Source organism: Mustela nigripes, chromosome 7 (genome assembly GCF_022355385.1).
Source record: "Mustela nigripes isolate SB6536 chromosome 7, MUSNIG.SB6536, whole genome shotgun sequence".
In the NCBI taxonomy this organism is placed as follows: Eukaryota; Metazoa; Chordata; class Mammalia; order Carnivora; family Mustelidae; genus Mustela; species Mustela nigripes.
This window is the reverse complement of record NC_081563.1, coordinates 97822802-97841850: the sequence shown is the minus strand read 5'-3', so window position 1 is coordinate 97841850 and position 19049 is coordinate 97822802. Positions and strand designations below refer to the sequence as shown.

The 19049-nt window shown below is 43.7% G+C and overlaps 1 protein-coding gene across 5 annotated transcripts in view; it reads right to left on the bottom strand.

Annotated features, from left to right (window-relative positions):
- The window catches only part of DZANK1 (double zinc ribbon and ankyrin repeat domains 1), a 64542-nt gene continuing 45493 nt past the window's right edge, over window positions 1–19049 (bottom strand). For 4 of the 5 annotated variants that reach the window (XM_059406477.1, XM_059406479.1, XM_059406478.1 and 1 more), the window contains 11 exons: window positions 17560–17682; window positions 16156–16320; window positions 14442–14646; window positions 12660–12763; window positions 10750–10824; window positions 8865–8961; window positions 8330–8427; window positions 5241–5321; window positions 4609–4736; window positions 1656–1730; window positions 1–1245 (listed from right to left, as the gene is read on the bottom strand). In XM_059406477.1, the coding sequence (XP_059262460.1) occupies window positions 1122–1245; window positions 1656–1730; window positions 4609–4736; window positions 5241–5321; window positions 8330–8427; window positions 8865–8961; window positions 10750–10824; window positions 12660–12763; window positions 14442–14646; window positions 16156–16320; window positions 17560–17682 (1275 nt within the window). In that variant the 3' untranslated portion in view covers window positions 1–1121. The remainder of the gene's footprint in view (window positions 1246–1655; window positions 1731–4608; window positions 4737–5240; window positions 5322–8329; window positions 8428–8864; window positions 8962–10749; window positions 10825–12659; window positions 12764–14441; window positions 14647–16155; window positions 16321–17559; window positions 17683–19049) is intronic. The other variant, XM_059406480.1, reaches the window with a different exon arrangement.

The following is a 19049-nucleotide window of genomic DNA, read 5'->3' as shown; positions in this document are numbered from 1 at the left end:
TACTCAAAGAAGTCGGGTATTTATTGTGCCGAATTAATCATTCAGAATTAATAAATATTCCATCAACACGCTTTAACAGAAACTATTTAGGGACACCACGTTTTCAGCGTTATCACCCGAGGACTGAAATAACAATCTGAAAAAAGACATAAGTCAAAATTACACATCCCTGCAGATGGCTGATTCGGGGCTTGTTTGCCAACCAAAGAACAAACGGTAACAATAGGAATATTGATGAGCTCAACATCAGAAACAACATTTTTTAAAATAAACTTAATCTTTATGCACTAAGTTGGAACCACCTACGAGATATATTAAGGAAGAGAACAAGATGCAACACATCGGAAGAGTGTGTGGTTCGCTAGTACTTGTCTTAAAGAGGGCAAGGACTGTATCTGTTATCTATATTTGTATTTTATGTATACCCTCTCTGTACAGATGCATATATTATATACATGTGCTTATATAATCCTGTGCTATATCTGGAAAGACACAGATGACACTGGTATCAGTGGTGTCTCTGACGAGGGGATGTGGGTGGCTGTGGGACAGGGATGGCAGAGTTTTTACTACATAACACTTCATACTTTTTAGCTTCGAACCATGTGCAATTATTACCTACTGAAAAATAAATTTTTAAAAAATTTTTAAGGATTTATTTAGTTGAGAGAGAGAGTGCGCGTGTACTTGCACAAGTGCGGGGAGAGGGCAGAGGAAGAGAGAGAATCTTTTGAGCAGACTCTGTGCTGAGTGTGGAGCCCAACGTGGGGCTCGATCTCAGAACCCTGAGATCGCAACCTAAGCCAAAACCAAGAGTAAGCCACTCATCTGACTGTGCCACCTAGACACCTCCTGAAAAATAAATTTAAAAGAAAATTCTAAAATAAGCAGCAACAAACCCTTAAAAAAAAAAAAGACATACATTAAGTTCGTCACCATCGACAGCATATTGGGAAATGCCTGCATGGTGGCTTACAGTGTTGTATTAAAAAAATAAAAAAGTCTTATGAGTTCCTTTCCATCTCAATTCTCAAACTGCCAATCCACATCTCAGAAAGAAACAAAGAACAGCCAGAACTGGATGGTTTCTTGCAATTAGGTCCTCTGCAGGCCCTTGGGGTCTATGAGTCGTCCAGGCTGAGCTTAGCAGCAAAGAGCGAGGTGATGACATCATCCCCAGCCTGCAGAGCCAGGTCATATGGCGTCTGGCCATTCACGTTCTTCTTTTGGATGCTTGCATTGCACCTGCCAAGGGAATGGGCATGAATAGAAGGACTCAGGCACTTGAACCTGGAGACCTGGCTCATCCCTGACACAGAGGCCAGTCTGGGAGCCTCCTGGCCCCACCTTGCTAAACCCATCCCCAAAAGGCCCCAAGGCAACTCTACCCTGAGATCTTTGGAAGGGCTCTGTGATTTCAACACATTCAATTGCCAATCCTGCCCACTGGCTCCCATTGCATCGAAGTCCCACAACCAAGTTTGATGGGGGGACAACATTTTCATTGTTCTTTTCAGAGCCTTCAGTGCTGGAGATCCATGGTGGGATGGTAGCCCCTATTCCCAGGGTTAACTGCTCTGGAACTAGGGCCTTCTGAAATCATCACAGGTCAGCAGGGGGCCCTCAGAAGTCTCCCCCAGAGGCCGAGAGCATACCTCAGTAAAGCAGCGATGCACTCCCTTCCTGCCAGGCCAAGCAGAGTAGCTTCATGAAGAGCTGTGTTTTGGAGCCTGTTTGGGGGGAAGAAAATCATCCTGCTAAAGTAGTTGTAATGCAGGATACTGTGGGCACGCTGACAGAGTCATGCTAATGACACCAACCCTTCCTTACCTTTCGTCTTTCCTTTCTCCCTGGTAGCACAACTGCTTGTTACTTCAGCCCTCACATTCCTTGGGTCTTGCTTAGGCATCTACCACTGGAACTTACACGTATTCATGGGCTTGCCACATCTCCTGAGCGGACACGTGATCCTCCTTCATAACACCCCCAAAACTGAGAGCCGAGCGCATGTTCTATTTCCCAGCTGGGTGGGGGGTGGGGGTATGGGGGCGGGGAACCATGGCTGGCTTTTCTGTGTAACCACAGTTCAGTCTGGGGAAGTAATGAATTGTGACCGCCGACTCTAACTTTGTACACTGGTCATCAAATGATATGACTCGAACAAGGCAAGGACACTAGAGGGGACACCTTCTTCTGTTCAGAGCAGAGGTGATACTTGTGAATCTGTTGCTACGAGCAGCTTGGTGTTGTATCACCAGACCTTCTAGAACATGTTTGGTACAGCAGGTACAACCATGGTATTCTGTGACTTTGTATTTTAAAGAAACTCTACTATGAATGCACAAACTACTCAAACGGTTTACTCAAATCTAAGTATCATGGTGGATGAAGGTACCTTCTCTCTTTGTAAATCAAGAATTACCTAATAGAATAACTCTCCACAGTTGAACCTCTAAGAAGCAGACTAATGTTTACATGTGCCCCTCCCAGCTACTAGGGCAGAACGTCTGAAATTGCCAGTGAAGGGGTGTTAACTGTTGTCCAAAGGCAAATGGTGTTTCTCTTTGCCCCTTCCCTCACGAGACCTTGAATCTGTGTTCCTGAAATCTGCTATTAAGAGGAATCAGCTTTTTTCTTTTTTAAAGATTTTATTTATCTGACAGAGACACAGCTAGAGAGGGAACACAAGCAGGGGGAGTGGGAGAGGGAGAAGCAGGCTTCCCGCCAAGCTGGGAGCCCGATTCGAGGCTCAATCCCAGGACCCTGGGATCAGGACCTGAGCTGAAGGCAGACACTTAAAAACTGAGCTACCCAGGTGCCCCAAGGAATCAGCTTTGATGGAGGATGTGCACCTCTCCTTAGCCATCTCCTTGGGTTGGATATGAGTGTATTCTGGTAGGAAAGAGAAAAACACTGGAAACAGAAACACTGGGAGGGCTTTCTGCTACCTGCCAAGCCACTGAACAGAAGTCACCTGGTGTAGAGACCGCCTAGGCTGCTTCTCTCTACTAGTCAAACAAGCTGGGAGTTGGGGGAGGAAGAGTTGTTTAATCTTTGATCGCTAAGGAACAATTCACTGAACCTCTTTTATAGGAAAGCCAGATCTCTGGATAAATTGCACCTTAAGAGCAGTAGGATGGGTGGAGGCTTGAGGTCATGTTACTGGATCTACAGAGGTCTAGCCAAGGGATAAAGGCCAGGCAGACCCAGGTCCAAACACTTCAAACTAACAAATATAAAGCAGACTTAGCAGAGCCGGCTCTTGGTGGAAAAATCTGCTATCTTCTAGTGGCAAAAACTAAAGTAGAAGAAGAATCTCTGCGCGCTACTTTGAGGGAGAGCTCTGGCCTGGCTTTCCTCCCTCCCCCTCCACGTGAGCTAGATTCCGCTAACTATGCTAACACAGTGGGAGTGACAACGGGCTATTACCTGCCGTTTAGACACATGGTACAACCGTAGAGTTAGATCACGTGTAGGTAAATGTCAATTTATAGAATGGTAAGGAAGTAAGAAAGGGCACTGAGGAACCCCAAGGAAAAACGGGAACTCTGTTCCATGTCCAGAGCAGTTTCTTCCTCTCAGCTGGACTTCTCATAAGGCTGGGACTCATTCTATGTAAGCATCAGTTAAAAATCTGTTCAAGAGATTTTGTATCAACCACGGGCATTATACATAAGCGCCCTAAGAAAAGCTTGTCTGAATTGTACAAATACAAAGTACACCTCAGTGCCAAACAAGGTGGCATTATTTTTATGAATAATGATAACCCAAGTGTGGGATAAAAGAAGAAGCTGACAGAGTAAGAAGAATGCGAACCCTAGGAAAAGGTGAGCAAGTAAATTCCAGCCACCAAATACATCCACCAAATGTGTCAAATGTTCTGCTCTAAAATAAACTAAAAAGGGGGTTGTGTCTATCTCCCATAGCTGTTTTATTGGGCCAAAACATAAAAGCATGCACAGAAAAATTAATGGGCATATATTTTGAATAAAAACCCTGGAGGAAACACCCCATGTTTCCAAAGTAATTGGAGAGAACAACAGAATCCCAAGGCTGGGAGAGGCCAAGAAGTAGGGCGGGCTCAAGACTAGGGAAGTGACAAAAGGTCCAATAGGACTTGGTGTTTGTCTGTCCCGCTTCCCAGCTGGGGAAACCAATGCACAAATCACATAGTGAACTCGGATGAAGTTTCCTTTGTGTAGTAACTTAATGGCTACGTTTCTATAGGGACTACCCTAGGCCCGCTCTCCTCCGAGCGATCTCAACAGTTCAGATCATGATGAAAATAATGTTGCTTAACATCCCAAGGGTGAAGGATTTGCCGGCCCCCTCAGTGTAAACTTGCGAGCTAGCAAAATGTATCATCATTTATAGAAGCTACAAAAAATTTGGCAATCCAACAGTCCAATTAAAAGCTTTTATTTTGCCCAGGTTTGGAAGAGAGAGGCAGTTAAGCCACTGCTTAAGGCCCAGATGGGTTAAGATGGATCCCAAGGGGTTCCAGCAGAGCAGGGCACGCATGTGGATGGACGCTGCTCAGTCAGGGCCCCGGGGTAGCTGCTGACCGCCACACGTGCCAGGACTCTCCTGTGACTGCGTCTTACTTACGGGCCCCAGCGCTGCTCCGTGTCTGCTCCTCTCTGCACAAGGACTGGAATCACTTCATGGTGCTTGTTCACAACGGCCTTGGTTATCACGGGTTGCTCTTCGCCATCCCTACAGTTGGGATCTGCTCCCTGAGGCATAAGGAAAAGGACAGACTGGCCACAAAACCCCACTCTCGGCAGCATCCAGCTGCCATCCTGCGAAGTATAACACACATGCTTGGAGGAACCAAACTGCTTTAAATCAGAAGAGAAGAGAATCAGGGCACTCAAGATCTAACTGCCTTAACTTGGGCGATAAAACTTCTGTTCCCCCCCAATCAGTAGGGGGAGGTACCCCCGAACCTCGCTTCTTTAGGAAACATGAAGGTCACATGGGACACAGACCAGGGATTCGGTCTACCTTTATGCACAGCATTTGGGCTCATATGACGTTCTTCTTTGCTACAAAAAACTAGTAATCAATAATAATTAATGTAAAAGTTCTTGACTGGCTGTTTAGTCCACTTCCAGGTGATTTTAAATGAAGTGGCCCGTGGTTCTCACAATACCAAACAAGACTTGCATCCAAAAGAGACAGCGGTGAAACATGAGGCTAAAATCCTCAGAGAGACTTGGTCTTTGAGTTGGACTGACCTCCTCGAGTAGCTGTTCAACCACAGAGACTCTCCCTTCCCCTGTTGGTCCAACTTCCTTCAGCAGGAGACGGTTTTCAGGCTGCAGGGTTACACAAGGTCATTTTCACCGTCACAAAACAGTACGGTCCCCCTTGCCCCAGCTCAACCTGCGGGCAAACACTTCTTCTCCAAGGTTAAGTTCTGAGCTCCAGGATCAGGTGAGTGTGAGCGTGTGCGTGCATGTGCTCATGTGTGTGTGTGACTGTGTGTGTGTGTGTCGTCTCTGACACCAGCAGCACAAATAAACCTAGCTAATGAAAATCTGGCTGGGTGGCTCAGTCGTTGAGCATCTGCCTTCGGCTCAAGTCATGATCCCAGGATCCACGGATCGAGCCCCACATCGGGCTCCCTGCTCAGGAGGAAGCCTGCTTCTCCCTCTGCCCTCCTCCTGCTTGTATTCCCTCTCTCGCCGCCTCTCTCTGTCAAATATAAGTACTTAAAATCTTAAAAAAAATGTTTAATAAAAAAAAGAAGAAAGAAAATCTTGCTGTCCTCTGAAACATAGTCTCAAGGAAGGATGCCAAATTGGCATTTTTCAATCTTTACTAAGGACAGGGATGCAATGAGAAACCTCTCCACCACTAGTTTAATTACAAAGGAAATAAATATTCCTAGGAAAAGCAACCAGATGAATCCTAATATTTCCTCTGCATGTTTTTATAAAATGTTCTGAATCAGCCTAAGTATGACTATTCAGAAAATGTGCTCAGCTGAGGCATGAGTGAACTCATAAAGTCGACTCTTATTTGGTGGTGGTTGGGGGGAAGGTCTCACCTAACATCAGAAATCTGAAGAATTTATTATATGCTGTATTTTCAAAATGTGATGTAATTCCCCTTTATTTTTCTTTATATATAAAGGATTGCAGGTGCTGGTTGTTACAAGGCTGAAGAGGCCATCTAGAAGGCTGGAGACATTACTTTCAGTAGGTTTCCACCACTGGATCTGAGGGCGACTTGGGGTGGTCCCGGGACTCTCATTTTCTTGTCTACAAAGTAGAAATCATATATCTACCCTCTCCTGGCTCTCTGAGGAGCAATTAGGATGAGGACATTGGTCAAGGCCTCTAAACCTTCCAGAAGAAGATCCCAGGTTCAGGCTGTGTCCCTTCTGCCCCCTACTCTAGGCTAGTTACACAATGGTACAAGGTATTCTAATAAGTGAACACCTAGGGAGTCTTGGGGGGCACTTGTTCTTACTGAATTCCATTCCTTATGGAAACTTCTACTAGAATGTACTAGAATGTTACCCTCAAGAGGTCTGAAACTTTTATAGCTTTTGTTCATGATTTATTTTCACCACTGAGAGTGTGCCTGGTATATGTGTGCTCTGAATAACCACCGAATGAGTGAACCACTGGACACTGTTATTATTTGTCTGATACTTATCCCTTAAATACAAATGAGAAAATAAAGGCATATAGCAATGGGGGATTCAGGTCACATACAGAGTAAGTGGGGGTAGTCTCCAAAACTATTAAAGTTTATACAACTTTATACTTCTCTTTTGCTCACTGACAGTATTTTAAACTGGGAGAAGGCCAGGAGTGCAAGGAATCATATACAATACAGGTTAATATAATTCTAAGGTCTTCTTCCCCAATTTATTGGTGTTTATGACATGCAAAGCATGTGGTGGGGAAAATAAGATGAGGTGAGAAGTCACCAACCTCTGGAGAAATCATGATACAATCTAGATGCCGGTGTATACACCCCTGAGGGTGCCCCGAGGGCCTGGCTTCATGGAAGATGGAGGGAAGAACCACATGTGTCCATCCCCATCTCCGGGAGACCTAGGCTTTGAGCTTGTTGCTAACACATCTGTCTTCCCTTACTGCAGCCAAAGAGGACCGAGTGAAAGGCAAGGTGGGGGACTGAACAAGGGCATCCACGGTCTCTTTCTCCAAGGCTCCACTTAAAAGTGTTCATGGTCTATATTTTGGAAAAACAAAACTCTAACAGCCATGGGAAGCTCTGGAAGGGTGCCATCAGTGGATCAGGAATTGTGAGGAATTCCAAAGATTGGAAGTAGCTGGAATTTGGCTGAGATGGAAAACAAAGCAAAGAAAAACAAGCTGAAGATGCCAGAGATAGAGTCTGTGCCCTCCAGGCAGCCCTGCAGAAGCTGCGTTAATCAACAATGAGGGCTGATGTTGGGTGCAGGTTGGATTCTATGGAAGGGCTTTGCTTTGAGTGGCTGAGATGAGCGGTGCCTTCTCTCTCTCCCCTGTGCTCTCTGCTTAAAGACTGGTAACTTTTTTCCAGAGAGTTCATGGTTTGCCTAACAAAGTCTTCTACTGGGAATACTGGGTCCAAGAAGAGCCCAGATCTCTGTGACAGACACAGGGAAGGTAGTTCCATCCAGGAATGAAATATGCTAGAGCCTTTCACAGCACCATCCTTACTTCCAGAGGAAAGGCAGCTTAGGGGATCCCAATGCTTTTTCCTGCCTTCTGCCCAAACACCCTTCAGGGAGGCCTGCCCCACAGCATGCCCATCCACCCTCACAGAGACCTGAGGCCAAAACATTCATGCCACACACCCATGGCAGGCACTGGTGCTACTCAAACTGGTCCTTCACTTGTCAACGTGACCTAGCAACCAAGGATCATCACATATTTGAGACCAACCAAAAATAAGATGGAGAAAGATGGACAGAGAACTGACCGCAGAGGAAACAGAGGTGATTCCAGAAACTAATAAGAACTTTAAAATAATTCTAATTAATAATATTGACATACTTTAAAGGATTCCACAAAATAAAAATACACTTCTAAAAAGGAACAGAAAATTAAAGGTATTCTTCAATGTAAAAAAATCTCAAAGTAGGGCCATCTGGCTGGCTCAGTAAGTAGAGCATGCAACACAGGCCCATGAGTTCAAGCCCCATGTTGGATGTGGAGCCTACTTTAAAAAATAAATAGAATGGAATGGAATCGAGTAAAATAAATAAGATAAAATAAAACGAAATAAAATAAAATATCTCAAAGTGAAACATTCAATAGACAGGCCTAAGAAGACAGCTATAAGGACAAAGGAGTACACATACTGTGAGCAGCTTCTTTTCTTGAAATTTTTTGGTCTTGAAATTCTTCATCCTCTTGACTTTTTCAGTGGTATCTGAGGTACTCTGGCTGTAGTCACTCACTGAAATGACAGAGTCAAGGACTAAAACGATACCCCCCACCATTCCCCACATATAAAGATCTATGCAGCTATCACGCCCCTCAAGAGGTCAGAAGTATAAAACGGCTTGTATAGAAATGTCTATTTTATTGAGCCTCACAAGAAGGACTCCTGGAGCCACTCATCTCAGGCCAGGACCAGAGGATGAATGGGAAGGAGGGGAAAAAAGGAGACTACAGTTTTTAACTTACCTCACACACAACTTATCTCCCCACGCCCTGTGAAAGATTTCAAAAATCTCACTCCTAACTTCAGAGAAGCCAAAAGAATAAAATGGCTGGAACACTAAAGGAAGATGTGTGGTTGAACTGGCAAATTTTAAGCGATTCCCTGCCCTCCTTGCCAGGTCAGTTTGTTCCTGGTTGACTGTTTAAAATTACTGGAAGGGTACAACTCACCCAAGCTGGACCTGCTGCCAAATGGCCCATCACCACCCTCGGTGACACTGCTCAGGAAGTGGTTGCTGAAATCCACTGCCTTGCTGAGGTAAAGATTCTGGGCGACAGAAAAAATATAGACACCGTGATTGATGATGCTCTCTCTCTGCTAACCTGTTCTGCTCTTCATTAATGACCACTCTAGCTACACATAGAGCCAACCTAGAACTGGACATCCCCTCACTGTGATGTTTTGTCTGTTCTGTCTCTTAAATGGCTCCTCAGCCTGGCCCCTCCTTTCTGTCATTATGGCCACAGCCCCTTCTTCACACACCAAGATCCCTGCAAGGGATTCCCAACTGGTTCCTGATAGCACATATTCTACATGGCTGCCCCACTCAGACTTCTACAATTTATAAGTGATGGTGCTCCCCTGCTTCAAACCCCTCTGTGTCTTAGAATTTGGGTGGCAAGATGGGAAAGCTCAGGCTACAGAGTTCGAATCTTGGCTCTATCACTTATTAGCTTAGGGACCTTGAACAAAGCTGGTTAAATTTCTCTGTACTTCAGTTTCTTCACCTGTAAAGTGAAAATATCATGGCCTACCTCAAAGGGATGCTGTGAAAGTCAAACAGGTAAAATGAAGGTCTATAAAATTAGGAGAGATGATCACAGTCCAGACCTGGAATTCTGTATCCACCTGGATGGATTCCACAGCCTGGCATCCTGCCCCACCCTCATGTGGCTGCCTCTCCCACCACAGGGCACCACCTGCTACTGTGTGAACAGAACACGCAGGCTAAGAAAAAACATATTAAACCTGGGGATAATGATTGCACTTCTACCCGATAGACTGCGTGTCCAATAAAACTAGATTTACAGTTGAAGATGCTCTTGGTGCCCACCTGGTTCCCCAAGCTGTTTAGTGTATCCCTCTCAGCTGCTAACACCTCAGAGCTGGCCAGCTGCCTATACAGGTGGGTACTGCCTTGCTCTAGAGGTTACATCTCTCCTTTTCTTGCATCAACTGGGACAACTTCATGGTGCAAGTCACATTTAGAGCTCCTCATGGATCAAGTTGAAGCTGGACTTTATTCAGACCACTCAGCCCCTTTCCTTGCATTGTCTCATGTCCCTCACTCCCCTTCTCCTCAAGCACCTCCCTGACCCAAGCTCTTCTGCAGCCACACAACTGAAAACACTGCATTTAGTGCTTGACTTCAAAACACTTTCATGTGTGTCCATAGACTGCATTCTCCCAGCCTCTGAATTAGGAAGAGCCCACGTGTCTGTCCTCATTTTAAAGACACCGCGAGTCCCCTGTTGTGGACATGGCCAGGACCTGATAAATATTGATCACTATGCTTTTCCTTACCTTCTTTACCAGTCTTCTCAATCCATTCCTTATTCTTTTGTATATTCTGACTTCTTGTCCAATGAAACTACAGCTACTGGTATGAATCAGTCAGTGTTTGTCACACACTATGGGCGCAGTAGCAAAGTTCCAGTCACCATGTAAGAGCGTAGATCAAGGGAGGCAGAGCCACAAAGTTTGGTTTATTTGTTATAGGCAAATAGGTGAAAGTACATACCAGCAAACATATCTGTCCACCTTCCACCTATACTCAGACTTCAGTGAGTATAAATAAGCCTGAGAACCACAGGACCGACTGAGTGGGTAATAATTTCTGTTCTTACTACATCTTTATGTGCCTAAAACTTGGCTTCTCCGAGATTTGGTGCAGTTACTTATCTATTTCTATGAAATTAGTGGCCTTTAGTCAAGTTTTATAACATTTGGAATTTATGCCTTCTATGCATTACACAGAAGTGTTTCGATAGTGTAAGTTACAATTTTCTGGTTTGGTCAATTTTCAAATGAACAGCTTCTAAAGGTTTTATTCACCTTGTTGGATACTTGAATATAATTCAGCCGGATGCTAACTTGATAGCCATCTTCATGGACAGTAGCGGAGATGAGCTTTTAAAAAAACATTCGAGAGAATTCACAACCACGCACATAGCACTTGATGTCCTGAGCAACAGTCAAGAAATCCTGAAATGTTAAACTGTAAATTTAATCAAATATTTAATAAACTCAAAAGAAGACAAGAAAAGAAAAACAAAGGAACAAAAGCTAAGTAAAACAGGGCGTAAGTAGCTTAGTAACAGACACAAATCCAGCCACAGCTACGATTCCATTAATTGTAAATGAACAAAATTAATGTTCCCATCAAAGAGCAGAGACTCCCAGACTGGATAAGAAAGCCAGACCCAAATTTATATTCTCTAAAGAGACATACTTTACATCTAATCAATCCACCTGGCTGGATATCATCAGCTGGGTGTCCTGAGGGGCCAGGCCTTGGCAATCAAGGGCCAAGTATCATAGTTGAGCAACCTTCTCTGTTTAAGCAGCTGGAAGAATTTCAACCACACAGGGGTCAGCAAATGCTTTAAGGATCAGACAGAAAATATTTTAGGTTTTGTGGGCTATGTGACCATTGTCACTGCAGCACAAAAGCAGTTATGGACAATAAGTAAATGAACGAGCTTTGGTCCAATAAAACCTGATTTACAGGGCACCTGGGTGGCTCAGTTGGTTAAGCGGCTGCCTTTGGCTTGGGTCATGATCCCACGGTCCTGGGACTGAGCCCCACATTGGTCTTCTTGCTCAGTGGGAAGCCTGCTTCTCCCCCTGCTTGTGCTCTCTCTCTCTCTCTCTCTCTGTGCCAAATAAATAAAATCTTAAAAAATTTTGATTTACAAAACTGGGTGGCAGGCCTGATTTGCCCCACACACCATAGTTTACAGACCCCTGGATTAGGCCAAAGAATGAATAAACCACCTCAAACTTAGTGGCACTAAACAACAACCATTTTATGAAGTTCATGGCTTCCAACAGGGCACAGCAGGGACTGTCTTTGCTCTATTTGTCTGACATCTCAGCTGGGAAAACTCAAATAGCTAGAAGTGGCTGCATGTTTGGAGGCTGGAATGACCTTGGATCTCATCACTCATCTGCCTGGCTCTTGAGCCAAGATGACTCAAGGACTGGGTTCAGCTATGGCTGCAGAGGGGTACACCACCATGTCACCAGTCCATGGGGCTTGGGTTTCTCACGGCAGGGTGGCTGGGCTCCAAGAAGGAGTGTTGGAAGAGAGTCTGCCCAGTAGGAGAGGAATCAGTGTGGCCTCACAAGACCACACCTTGGAAGTCCCACAGCATCACTGCTACCACTCTGTAAGCCTAAATTCCACAAGCCCGCCTACATTTGAGGTAAGAAGACAGTGACTCCACTCTTTGAAGGGAAGACTACCGATGAATTTGTGGCCATTTAAAACAAAAACAAAAACAAAACACTGCTGCCAAAGTAATATTCCTACCTTATAAGTTTGTTATGAGCACTAGGGACAGATGAACACATAGTGAGTGTATTGGGAAATTGCAATTCGTATGATTACTATTGCTGCTAATATAGACTGGATTTAAGTGCACAATTTGGCGAGACTAAACTCTTCTGGGTTTTTTAGCTCTGAACCCCAGAATCTCCATAGCTTGTGGCATCTAAAAGTATGGAATTTTCACAATTTACTATCTTAGGTGCCCAGAAGCAGACTCAGAGGCAAGGCTCGTGTGCAAGTGATTTGCTAAGGCAGTGTTTGCAGGGGAGGACCGTATAGAAGTGTGGAAAGCAGTACAGGAATTGGGAAAGAGCCAAGCAAAGTGCAGTCTCAGATGATGTAAGTGGAGGGGACCTGCAGCCTGTTCCCACGGGACTCTCTGGAGTGGAGATTCCATCCAGAGTTCACCCACCTTTCCCATTCTGGGTTCTGCGATCAAGGCCCGGAATTCAGGGTTGTTCTGAGCATAAGACCTGAGGTGGGCAGAGATATGATCCAACTGTTTTCTCCAGTATCCTAAAGAAAAAGAGAAACCCATCCTTGTGGATAACTCTTCTGAAGCCAAGAAAGAAAAATGTTCCTGTGCAACAAGAATTCTCAGATTATTTTTCTTTGCCAAACTTTGTGATGGTTTTCACTTACTGAACCTCAACTAGGTACAGAATAAGTTCCAGCTTTGCTCCCAGGTTTATTTTTCACACATGACTGATCATAGAAGAGTAGAGAATCTCAAAAGAATGTATTTTGATGGCCACATATGGGGTCTTTTTCTTTTTTCTTTTCAAATTAATCATATTGAGGGGCACCTGGGTGGCTCAGTCAGTTAAGCGTCTGCCTTCGGCTTAGGTCATGATCTCAGGGTCCTGGGATCAAGTCCCTCATCAGGCTCTCTGCTCAGCAAGAAGTCTGCTTCTCCCTCTCTCTCTCTGTCCCCCTGCCCTGTGCTGTCACGCTCTCTCTCTAAAAGTCTTTAAGAATAAATAAATTAACCATATTGAGATATAACTTTCAAGTGTACAGTTCGAGTTTCAGTGAGTGTATATATCCCAAAGAGTATGAAGGACACTTCCATTGCTCCAGAAAGCTCCCTTGTGCCCCTGTGCAGCATGCATAGGGTTGAAAACACATTTGAATTCACACATCAGCACCACTTAACGTTTGGAAGATTTTTGCATGAGTCTGGATTTCTGGTTTCTCAAGTACAGGCAGGAGATGCATTTATAGGAAATGTCCAGAATAGGCAAACCCATCAAAACAGAAAGTAGATTTGTACTTGCCAGGCATCTGGGAGAGGAGATGTGGGGCATGTTTGCAAAATGAATACTGGGTCTACTTTTGGGGCAATTAAAACATTCTCGACAAATAGAGTGGTGATGCTTCTATACTGCTCCTAACGGACTAAATAGCACTGAACTCTACACTTTAAAATGGCTAAAATGGTGAATTTTGTTATGTGAATTTTAGAATGGTAAAAAGAGAAAGATAATGGTAGATAGAGATAATGACACAGGCTAACATTTCTACTGCAATAATAGCCACCTATACATGCTATTTGATTTACAGACTATACAATGGAGCTACAAGTCAAAACATCAGATTACTGGAGCATCTGGATGGCACAGATGGCTCTGGATTTTGGCTCTGGTTATAATCTCAGGGTCCTGGAACTGAGCCCCATGTCAGGCTCCATGCTCAGCGGGCAGTCTGCTCGTGGATTCTCTCTTCCTCCCTCTGCCCCTACCCTTCTCTCTCTCTCTCTCCCTCTCTCTCAAATAAATAAATAAAATCTTTTTTAAAACATTGAAAAAAAGAATAGGGGTACCTGGGTGGCTTATGTGTTAAGTGTCTGCATTCGGCTCAGGTCATGATCCCAGAGTACTAGGATCGAGCCCTGCATCAGGCTTCCTGCTCTGCAGGGAGCCTGTTTCTCCCTCTCCTACTCCCTCTGCTTGTGTTCCCTCTCTCACTGTGTCTCTATCAAATAAATAAATAAAATATTTTTTAAAATTGGAAAAAATAAAAATAAAAATATCAGAATCCTTAAAGTTTAAGAGCTATAATATGAGGGAAATTACCTAAAGAAAAACAATGGAATTTACTCCTTAAGTATAGAAATAAATCTAAAGGAAGAAAAAAGGCAATTTTCTTTCCAAGAGGGAGTTCTTACTGATGAGAAAGTGTACATTTCCCTCACCTCTTCCTGGGCTGATGGCTGTGAGGAGAGGTTTATGGCCGCTCATCTTCTGCCTCTGCTTCTGAGAAGCCATTTCCTGTTCCTTTTTGGCTAGTAGCGTGCCAGATGGGTAGAACAGGCCAGCAGTCTGTGTGCCCACATCCTTCTGAGTCCCAGCATCAGGTCTGGGTAAAGGAACATTTAGAGACTGCCAGGCAGATCGGGGCTATGAGCAAGGCAGAAAACATAAAATATTAGAATATATTTGAATTAATTCTTCATATTACTAATAGGAAAGAATTCTAATCAGAAGTAAAAATATCTCCAAGAAACTAAAAAGAGGTTTTCAGCCCTTGCCTCACCTTCCTTGTTTCTTTCTCTCCTGGCGACTCCCAGCCTGATCCATATAGCCAGCCTCATCTGTTTGGCCATTTACTATCTCAGATTCAGCCAATCAACCGAACTGATATTCTCTGCTTTGCTGCCTGAGGCCTGAAAGAAATCTAATTTATCAGTTCTACAATCCAATAGAATATAGGCTTAACTACTCATCCAACCACTAGTCATCAGTATTTTCTCTGAAATGCTTCTGCATCTGGATGTGGGGTCTTGAGAGGACCATCATGTAAGGTTACGTAGTTTGTGCACTGTACAACTTCACTGCATCTAAAGGGATACAACACACCTGGTGGGCATTATATGTCTGCATATTTATTAGGACAATTTTTCTGGTAGAAGGAAGAAAATGTCTTTCTAACAAAATCAGTATATTACAATCAATTTCCAAAAGATCACAGTGAAGTGTCTTGAGGAAAGAACCCTTTTGTCTCATTAGCTTATGGGACTATTCCATGTGGGCTATTTGCAGTCCCAAGATCTATAAGTCTCAGTCTGGGTTATGAAGGCCAGAACTCCCTAAAAAGGGATGCAAAGTTGCTGAATGCATGGGTATTCTCTCTAATAACTATCATCAATCTTCAAATTCTTCTAATGAAGAACTAAAAAGAAAACTGAAAAGCTTTTATTTAGCTTAGAGAAATTTATAAAAGGATAACACCAAGCTGGTTAGAGATTAAGTCCTTCTGAAGATAATCTTATAAGATATTCCTTAAATTGTACACTATTGTTATAAATGGCAAAAGTAATTTCATATATCTGCTGAAAGTTTTCTAAAATATAAAAGAGCAGGAGTAAAGTTCCTGGTATGCTACATGAAATTCATGGCAAGTATGTCTGACTCAGAGTGCCTGGGCGGCTCAGTCAGTTAAGTGTCTGCAGTACACTCAGGTCATAATATCAGGGTCCTGGGACTAAGCTCAGTGTTGGACAACCTGTTCAGTGGGGAGTCTGCTTCTCCCTCTGCCCTTCCCCCTGCCAACCCACCACTTGTGCTTCTCTTTCTCTGTCTCAAACAAATAAATAAAATCTTAAAAATAAAATGCATTTTAAATCCACTTCTCCTTCATGCTATTGTATTGATTTACATTATTTATATTAGTAGTTTTGCAAATGCAATTAAACCTCAATCTTCTACAAATAAATCTTTGAATTCTGAAATCACTCCAGTGTTTAAAACCTAAACTGATCGAATTTACACATCTAGTTGAAAATCCAAAGTAAAGGTCTACATATTTTGGCTCTTCTTCCCCAGGTTCATCCACAAGGTAGAGGAAAAAATTCAGAACCTTAAGCTTGTCCCCCAGTACCAGTGCTTCCTACAGTGGAGGTCTCTCACCTGAGGAAAAGGGCCAAGTCCTCCAGTGGCTAGGGCCAGGCTGTTGTCCAGGTTAAGTCTTGCCAAGGACGTCACATAAATACCACAGGAACCACAGAATTGGGCAGATCGGTGATTGCTGGCCCCACATTTGGGGCAAACAGAGTAGAAAACAGAGATGCCTGGCTAGAGGACAGAAAATATTTCCACACTTTGATAAATATTAGAGTCCTAATTTTTCCGCATAAATTATTGTCATACCATACAATCCCAAGCCATCAAAATAACATATGCCTATACCTCTGACTCTGAAAGTCCACCTTCTAGAACTTATCCTACAGATGGGCAAGTACACAAAGAAGTTTATTTAAGATCATTCCCTGCAGGATTGTGGTTTTAGACAAAGTAACTAGAAACAATCTAAATGTCTGGCAAGAGGGGATGGCCTAAATGTATCATGGTACATGCAGATGGTGGTCTATTATGAAGCCACTGAAAAGAATGAGGTTACTAATGAGGCACATTGCTAGCTGAAAGGAACAGAATTAGTGTCTGTATGAAACTACTAGTTTACTTATTAATGCACTGAATGGCTCAAAGAACACTCACACACTAGGTAACTCTGGCTTCTGGGGATAGGTTCTGTGGGCCCAGGATGAGAAGGGAGATTAACTCTTTACAGGAAATTTGCTCTATTGTTTATGTGCAATACTTATTCAAAAAAATGACTTTGAGTGTTTCATTAAAAAGGTAAGGGGCGGGCGCCTGGGTGGCTCAGTGGGTTAAAACCTCTGCCTTTGGCTCAGGTCATGATCCCTGGGTCCTGGGATGGAACCCCACATCAGACTCTGCTCAGCAGGGAGCCTGCTTCCCCCTTTCTCTCTGCCTGCCTCTCTGCCTATTTGAGATCTCTGTCAAATAAATAAATAAAATCTTTAAAAAAAAAAAAAGGGAAGGGGCACCTGGGTGGCTCAGTGGGTTAAGCGTCTGGCTCTTTGTTTCAGGTCATGATCTTGGGGTCTTGGGATTGAACTCCATGTCAGATTCCACACTCAATGGGGAGTCTGCTTGAAGATTCTCCCTCTGCCCTCCCCCCACTTGAATGAGCGCTCTCTCTCTCTTTTACTAAAATAAGTTTAAAAATATTTTTTAGAAAAGGTAAGTAGATAATTCATAAAAGAAGAAATACCAAGAGTCAGTAAATAATCGAAAGAGTTTAACCTCAAAGAAATGCAAGGCAAAACAGCAACAACAGAGCTTTCTTAATTCTAGAGAATTAATTATCTCTGTCTCCAGATTCTTACCTAAATAGGTGCTAGTACTCAAATCCCAAGAAGTGATTTCTGCAAGGGAGATGGGGGGAGCCTGGCTCTCTCTAGAGAGGTGAGGCCTCGGCACCAAGAAGCTCAGATTTAAAATACCCACCTTGGCTCCACACCAGTCACAGAAGCAAGCTTCCCTGCGATTCCTGCGACCACACTTGGAGCAGGAAATGGTCTCCCCTTTCTGAGTGGGCGGAGAAGGGGGTTTCTCTCCACCATGCATGTGCTGGGGAATACAATGGCATTTATCAATAGATCAATACTATATTCTGCAATCTCCCTCTGAATCCAGCCCCAAATTAATGCAAGCCTTGGAATAAGGTATTTTTGCCCCAGAGAGTAAAACTGTGATGAACTTCACCAATTAATAAATTCGTACAAGGAAGACACATTCCGCAAGTTGATAAAACTGGTTCCTCACACATCTTGATATTCCTCAGTATCTTCAATACTGAAGGTAGCAAGCCTACCACTGATTTACCATAACGATATTTATAAGCAAGAATGTAGGCAGAATGTCACAATTGAGGTTTCTCTTCTTTCCTTTAGGGTTCTGGTTTTTGTCTGGAAATGTGAATTTATTTTCCACCCCTGACACATGAAAAGAATTATTGTGGCACCTACTGTGCAGGCATGTAGTGCTGAGCACAGTCCCTCTAACCTCACATCAAACCACAGGACAGACCTGTGAGGCAGGTGCCATTGTCACCTGTTTTACAGAGATTGGAAACTGAGGCACAGAGAAGGCGAGACCTACAATTTGACCCCAGGCCATCTGATTATATCTATGACCTCATGCAACCTCTTCAATGCAAGAGCCTTTCCACAGGTCTGTAGGCGGTGTTCAGATGGCTCAGGGCAACTAAGTATGGAGGGATGCTTAGCACAGGGTCACGCTCCATATGTCAGCTTCCCTTCTTTCTCTTGCTTTCCACTAGACCCTGATTTTTTTTTTTTAAGACTTTATTTATTTGAATTAAAAAAAAAATTTTTTTTTAAATTTATTTGACAGAGATCACAAGTAGGCAGAGAGGCAGGCAGAGAGAGGAAGGAAGGCAGGCTCCCTGCTGAGCAGAGAGCCCGATACGGGGCTCGATCCCAGGACCCTGAGATCATGACCTGATCTGAAAGCAGAGGCTTCAACCCACTGAGCCACCCAGGTGCCCCAAGACTTTATTTATTTGAAAGAGAGAGTGAGAGAGAACATGAGGGGGAGAAGGTCAGAGGGAGAAGCAGACTCCCCATGGAACTGGGAGCCTGATGCAGGACTCAATCCCTGGACCCCAGGATCATGACCTGAGCCAAAGGCAGTTGCTTAACCAACTGAGCCACCCAGGCGCCCATAGACCCTGATTTCTTTAGGAGAAAGGACTACACTTCACATTGTTCCCCCACTAACACAGTACCTTGTACCTTGGCATATTAGAGTCATGCAAATAGTTACGGAATTAATCAATGAATCAATGCTATAAGTGAGAAATGCCACATATCCCACATACAATATTAAGAACATGCACACTAGGGAAGACATTTTCAAAGGACCATTTTTTCCTCCAGAACTGATATTTTAGTCAACTTTATTTGCTTAGCTAT